This window comes from Octopus sinensis, linkage group LG19 (assembly GCF_006345805.1).
Source record: "Octopus sinensis linkage group LG19, ASM634580v1, whole genome shotgun sequence".
Classification (NCBI taxonomy): domain Eukaryota; kingdom Metazoa; phylum Mollusca; class Cephalopoda; order Octopoda; family Octopodidae; genus Octopus; species Octopus sinensis.
Genome location: NC_043015.1, coordinates 39,327,912 through 39,335,411, shown reverse-complemented (window position 1 = coordinate 39,335,411; position 7,500 = coordinate 39,327,912). Strand labels below are relative to the sequence as shown.

Genomic DNA, 7,500 nt, shown 5'->3' with positions numbered 1-7,500 from the left:
GTTGTTAGTTGTCAGAGCTCTGCATCCTTCAAAACTTCCATGCTTTCTGAGATTCGCCAACACTACACCTGATTTCCTCCCCTCCATACACACACAAGCATCTATCTGACTCATACACTGTTCGCTTTCCAGACATTTGTACATTACTGCATACACTTTATACACACTTTCTGACAAGTTGTGGTGCACCTGAGCACTGTATACAATAATTTCATTATTATTATTATTTTAATTAAAAGCCAACATTGATCCTTCAAAATATCATTTTATTTGCAAGTTCTTCATTTTATCCAACAATTTATGAAAATTCTTTTTCACCCAGCTTATACATGGAGCATGTATATCATGAAGAAGGAGAATGTAAGAAGTTGTGTCATCAATGGCGCTGAATTTCCTCTTGGCAGGACTTTCAACTTCATTGAAAACTGTTTCAAATTTCGATGCAACTGTCATTTGGATGGCTCATGGGAGTGTCCCGCGAAGAGAACCGAATATTCTTGTGGACCTCGACGAGAAGACAAAACTCGAATGACATTCTCAACTAAACGATTAGGTAAAATGATTTATTTTTTCTTATTAATGTTTTTACCTACAAACTTAATGAAATTTCTAAAGAATTTGTAGAGCAAGAATCTTAACTATTGTAATCATTTGCACATTTAACATGAATACACTTAAGGAAACCCCCTAGGAATATATTAAAGGAACTAACCATTCTCCTATAAAAAATAAGAAGATATTATCAATATAGTGATGTTATTGTCAGCAGTATGGAAAGTCATCAGGGACCTCTATTGTCAAATAGAGGCAATAGCAAAGGAATCTGCTATTCAAAACTATTAAGGCTGAGTCTTTTGTACATCATCATCATCATCATCGTTTAACATCTGTTCTCCATGCTAGCACGGGCTGGACGGTTTGACCGGGGTCTGGGAAGCCAGGAGGCTGCACCAGGCTCCAGTCTGATCTGGCAGAGTTTCTACAGCTGGATGCCTCCTTCCTAACGCCAACCACTCCGCGAGTGTAGTGGGTGCTTTTTACGTGCCACCGGCACAGGTGCCAGGGGAGCCTGGCAGCGGCCACGATCGGTTGGTGCTTTTAATGTGCCACCAGCACGGAAGCCAGTCAAGGTACGGAAGCCCATTGTTTGAAAATTATTGCATGCAAAATGGACTTTCAAAATGATACAATTAATTAATCTTTGATATTGAAGCAGGAAAACAAAGAAATTGTGTATAAAATGTCATAGAATATATGGCAGTGAGAATAGGGCATGGATGATGGGGCATGGTGGTTCAACTGGAATATTCCAATAATTCTGGAAATGAGTGAAAATTTTTTGGAAAGAAACAAACAAATAAGGATCATCATCATCATCATCATCATCATCATCATTTAACGTCCGTTTTCCGTGCTAGCATGGGTTGGACAGTTCGACTGGGGTCTAGGAAGCCAGGAGGCTGCACCAGACTCCAGTCTGATCTGGCAGTGTTTCTACAGCTGGATACCCTTCCTAACGCCAACCACCCCATGAGTGTAGACCATGATAATATATGATATTAAAAATATGATAGTATTTCAAGATATTATTCCGGCATAAATTAGTTACAGAATATTTATAGAAAACAAAAACCGTTTACAGCAAAACATGTGATTATGAAATTAATCAACGTAATTCTGTTGTAAGTTATGAAGAATTATTTCCAAACCATTTTGTAAGATTTTGATAAATACTTCAATAATTGTTTTATTATTTCCATCACTAAACAAGTAAAATTTTTAAAAATACATCAATAATACTAAAAAGAATTCCTCTTAAAAAAATTATGAATTTCCACCAAATAATCACAACAGAAACTTGAAACTGTTATCAGTTGACTCAGTGCAGTGTATTCTTCCATTTTAAATATATCAACCATTTCATATATAATATTAGGTTGTCCGGAAAGTTCTGGGCATTTTTTGACGCTTCATTGAACACACCTGAAACATAACACAGTTAAAACTTTCGCATTGCTTCAAGTGGTGTTGCATCTATTCTTTGTTCCTGACAAAAAATAGATCAATATCTTTATGCAATCTTATAAAAACAAATTGGAAAAGAAATCGAATGATATCCGTAGGTATTCCATTGAAAGGACTATTTACCATTCATCTTTTGGCATTTTCTTCTCATTTCAGGAAGCATTGGATCCATAATAGTGACATCACAATATGAAATAAGATATTGTACGGTGAATAACGAGCGCTTTAATCTTGGAAGTCGATTCTCATTCACCGAAGGGTGTTTCAAGTACAACTGTATGTGTTTCCGTAATGGATCTTGGGAATGTCCTGGATCGGACTCCCAATACATCTGTCGTCGGGACACAAGTGTATCATTCATACCAGGTATGTCATAAATATATTTCTTTCTTTAAATCTTCAAAGTAAAATAATATCACTTTTCTTCACAGCAATATAGGCACAGGAGTGGCTGTGTGGTAAGTAGCTTGCTAACCAACCACACGGTTCCGGGTTCAGTCCCACTGCGTGGCATCTTGAGCAAGTGTCTTCTATTATAGCCTCGGGCCGACCAAAGCCTTGTGAGTGGATTTGGTAGACGGAAACTGAAAGAAGCCTGTCGTATATATGTATATATATATGTATGTGTGTGTAATTGTGTGTCTATGTTTGTCCCCCTAGCATTGCTTGACAACCGATGCTGGTGTGTTTATGTCCCCGTTACTCAGCGGTTCGGCAAAAGAGACCGATAGAATAAGTACTGGGCTTACAAAAGAATAAGTCCCGGGGTTGAGTTGCTCAATTAAAGGCGGTGCTCCAGCATGGCCGCAGTCAAATGACTGAAACAAATAAAAGAGAAAAAAGAATAATTACCAGGCTTTAAAATATAAGAACTGGGGTCGGTTCATTTGACTAAAATTCTTCAAGATGGTGCTCCAGCTTGGCCGCAGTCTAGTAATGGAAGCGAATGGAAGATAAAGGCTAAAATTGTATATATTCTACAACCATTTAGCAGTTTACAACATTTCTATTGCACATCAAATGACTTGACATATTCTAATTTGTAGAGAAATCTGTAAATATTAACAATTGCAATGTGGAAGGTGTTTATAAGCCATTTAAGAAACACACAAAAACCATTAGATTCACTCCAACATTTAAATTTAATTTGTCAAAATATTTTCGTTGCTTTGAAATCGCGACCTGTTCACTGACAAAATTCCATGCAACGGAAATGTTTTGCCAAATTAAATTTAAATGCTGAATGTGTGTTTTTAAATGGCTTATGAATACCTTCCATGCTGCAATTGTTTTCGTTTCAGTACATAATCTCAGATCAGGTCACTTGCTATGCAAGTACATCTCTGTAATTCTGTAAATATTGTGCTATCCTAAATATATTTATTCTTTACAAATTCTCAACAGGAATTCTCTTTCAAATATCAATTTTCTCTAAACTATGTTGAAGATTATGTTTATGTCACAATCAATGGGTTTATTTGACGTGAGTAAGTATGTTTGGAGTAAAATCTATTTGCCAACGTTAAGTGGCAGTCCTGATTAGGACAATATTACTACCTTTTTTAGCCCCAGGAAAAGGTAAATAGCATCATCCTAATCAGGTTTACCACTTTCATCATTGTCATCGTTTAACGTCCGCTTTCCATGCTAGCATGGGTTGGACGATTTGACTGAGGACTGGTGAACCAGATGGCTGCACCAGGCTCCACTCTTGATCTGGCCAAGTTTCTACAGCTGGATACCCTTCCTAATGCCAACCACACTGATAGTGTAGTGGGTGCTTTTACGTGCCAGCGGCACGAGGGCCAGTCTGGCGGTACTGGCAATGGCCACGCTCAAATGGTGTTTTTTACGTGCCATGTGGACAGGAGCCAGTCCAGCAGTACTGGCAATGACCTCGCCCGAATGTTTTTTCACATGCCAGTAAGGTGACGCTGGTAACAATCATACTCGAATGGTACTTTTTACATGCTACCGGCACTGAAGCCAGTTTGTTGCTCTGACAATGATCGCACTCTGATGGTGCTCTTAGCGCTCCACTAGCACGGATGCCAGTCTTCGAATTTGATTTCATTTTACGTTGGCAAATAGATTTCCCTTTGTAGCACTGTAACTACTTACTTCTTGCTCAGAGATTTAAAACTAATTGCAAATGTGTTTGTTTTCTATTTGTTTTTAGTTTCAAGCAAAAGATTCTACGTAATCCATCAAACAGATGCAAACAGCTGTTTTGCTAATAACCAAAGATACCGTTTAGGAGAATCATTCTCTTTTGTTTTGGATTGCTTCCGTTACAATTGTCAGTGTTTCTACAATGCATCATGGGAATGTCCAGCAGATAAATCACAATATGTGTGCCGTGATGAAAGACGACCACAGCCCACAAGACCACCAAGAAATGAGGGTAACACATATTTTCTATTAACTTTCAATGATCAAATATAAATTGTAATTAATCAATGTTCGTTACCCTACGCATGTAAGTGAAACACAGTATTGTAGTTGCTCAACTATGTCTGTGTGTTTCTAAAATTACTGGAAACTGGCAGAACTGATTTTCACCAAATTTGGGAGAAATACTCATTGGGTGAGTGGCTCAAACTCCTTAAATTTTGGTTTGATTATCTTTGAAACTGGTGGAGAAGTAAATCAAAATGTTTTCACCATGCAAATTTTGTGCAAATGAATTTATGTGCACAGAGGGTAAGCATCGTTTTGGCATGTTCTTGGCACAAGAATCTATTACTAGCACATAAAAACATGTATTTTGTCTATTAAATACTATGTACTTTTTTTTCGGTGATCTTACCATAACAGAACATTACACAATATATATATATATATATAGAAAATAACCAGATAACCGAAGAGATGGCATTGTGAATTCCCACTTCGGCATCTGAAACTCAGAGTTTTATCTTGACTATCGAGTAATGTAACATATTATTTTATAGATAAATTTCCTCTATTTACATAATATTGAGGTCTCTTTCTTTCTTTTGTTACCTTACCGTTTTACCGATATATATATGTATATATATATATATATATATATATATATAATATATATATATATATAATTTGATATATATATATCTTCAATACTTCAGGTAGTAATTCAGTCACCTGAATGTTATAAACTAAATTCTAACATCTTACTGACCATTCTATGTATTTCAACTATGTACAATAATCATTCATAAGATTCCAGAAATTTCTATAAACAAATTACAAAACAGAATGAATAATATACATTGGTATTTCCATTGAAAATGTCTATTTATCATTCATCTTTTGCCATTTTCTTCCCATTTCAGGAAACATTGGATCCATAATAGTTGTATCACAATCTGAGATAAGATATTGTATGGTGAATAACGAGCGCTATAATCTTGGAAGTCGATTCTCATTCACTGAAGGTTGTTTCAAGTACACCTGTATGTGTTACCGTAATGGATCTTGGGAATGTCCTGGATCGGACTCCCAATACATCTGTGATCGGGACACAGATTGGGCAAGCATACCAGGTATGTCACAAACATATTTCTTTTCTTACCAATTCTTAAAATAAAATATTGTCTCTTTTCTTCATAGCAATGAAATATTCATCTACAAAATATAATTAAGACTCATTTAACAGTTTACAATATTTATATTTCACATCATGTTATATGATATTTTCTAATTTATGTAGAAATATTTGGACCTTTTCAAATTCTTCATTTATATGTATTCCTTAAAAATTGTCAGCAAGATATATTATTCGAATATCAACTTTGACAAAACTATGTTGATGATTGTGTTTACTTTACAATCAAAGGGTTTCTTGGAGATAAGTGAATATGTCTCTCTTCTCCTTCATTTTAGTTTCAAGCAAAAGATTCTACGTGATCCATCAAACAGATACAGACAGCTGTTTTGCTAATAACCAAAGATATCGTTTAGGAGAATCATTCTCTTTTGTTTTGGATTGTTTCCGTTACAATTGTCAGTGTTTCCACAATGGATCCTGGGAATGTCCTGCAGATAGATCAGAATATGTGTGCGGAGACAGAACACGACCACAGCCCACAAGACCACCAAGAAATGAGGGTAACACATAATGTTCTATTAACTATCAATGATTTAATCAAACCTATGATTGATCAATGTTCAGTTTGTACATTTGTTCACTTATCAAATCCAGTGTTTGTTAAAATGTTCATGAATTACAATAGTTTGTTAGATACAAGATAATATGTTAGATTATGAAATATCATTGCTTCATTCATCTTCAAAGGCACAGCAATTTTCCAGATGTCCTGGTCACATACTATTATAAACCCAAACTCAAATATCAAAGTTTAAAAGGTTTTAATCGACTAAAATGCAGCAATATGCAATACAATACAAAGATTGCTAAATTGTAAGCAGAACCAAACTTCAACGCAATAACATTTTTATGCAGCGAGTTGCTACATTGTAGAATAACTAAAATCAACGCTGAACACGTCGTGCCACAAACAGAACAGAACTCTGCGCAGTCGCACTGTAACAGCGCAGTCGCACTGTAACAGCGCAGTCGCACTGTAACAGCAATCGAGACAATCAAAATCACGTGATCAAAATTAAAATCACAACACGCACCATTGCTTCTATGATACTCAACATCCAAGGATCACATTTCACCACCTCATCCCTCATCTCCCTTCATCGACCCTTTCAACTGGTCCCTTCAACAGTTTGTGATTGGGACCTCTTTATGCATCTATCCTCATCCCCACACTTCATATGACCATACCAGTGCAGTCTCCTCACCTACACATTACGTCTCATGACTCTTACAATCATATTTGTCTCTTCAGATGCTTACACCTTCTTCAAAATGCACACTTACCTTGTACATCCTGCGGAGCAAGCTATCTTCATTTCTGTCCATATCCACATGCCTTCAGCAGTGTCAGACCACATTTCATTGCCATGCAACATGGCTGTTCACACAAAGGCTTTCTTTTGCTCAGCCTTTTATCTGAACGAGAGACTCTCTGTTACCAAGAAAGGCTGCCTGAACTTTGCCCAAACAGTTATTATAGAAGAAGCTAGATTCTCTGAACTTCCTCCTCCACTTCTCTTTTGGTCACCTAGGTAACAGAAATAGTCTACTACTTCCAACTATCCGGCCAGAAATTTGATGGAGTCTGTGTTTCTGTCCATTCCTAGTGTCTCTTGTACATGCACACCTGCCACACTCAAAGACCATTTTCCCTGTTAACCTTTCTTTGATACAACCAAACATGTTTATGTGTCTATAGGTTGCTCTGGGTGTGGCTAACTGAGTCTCTACTTAAATCTATTCTGCATATCAAAAAGGTCTGTCTTGTGATGTGCTTACTTTCCTACTTACTAAGACTTTGACACTTACTAAATGAACTATAAGACCCTCCAATGCCGGAAATTGCTTCCACACCTGAAATTCCTGCTCTACTTCTGGTAGTG

The 7,500-nt window shown here is 36.6% G+C and overlaps 1 protein-coding gene across 2 annotated transcripts in view; it reads left to right on the top strand.

Annotated features, from left to right (window-relative positions):
* The window catches only part of LOC115222051, a 67,156-nt gene that overhangs the window by 34,714 nt on the left and 24,942 nt on the right, over positions 1–7,500 (top strand). For both annotated transcript variants that reach the window (XM_029792156.2, XM_036511301.1), the window contains exons 10-14: positions 323–553; positions 2,182–2,391; positions 4,205–4,429; positions 5,343–5,552; positions 5,893–6,117. In XM_029792156.2, the coding sequence (XP_029648016.2) occupies positions 323–553; positions 2,182–2,391; positions 4,205–4,429; positions 5,343–5,552; positions 5,893–6,117 (1,101 nt within the window). The remainder of the gene's footprint in view (positions 1–322; positions 554–2,181; positions 2,392–4,204; positions 4,430–5,342; positions 5,553–5,892; positions 6,118–7,500) is intronic.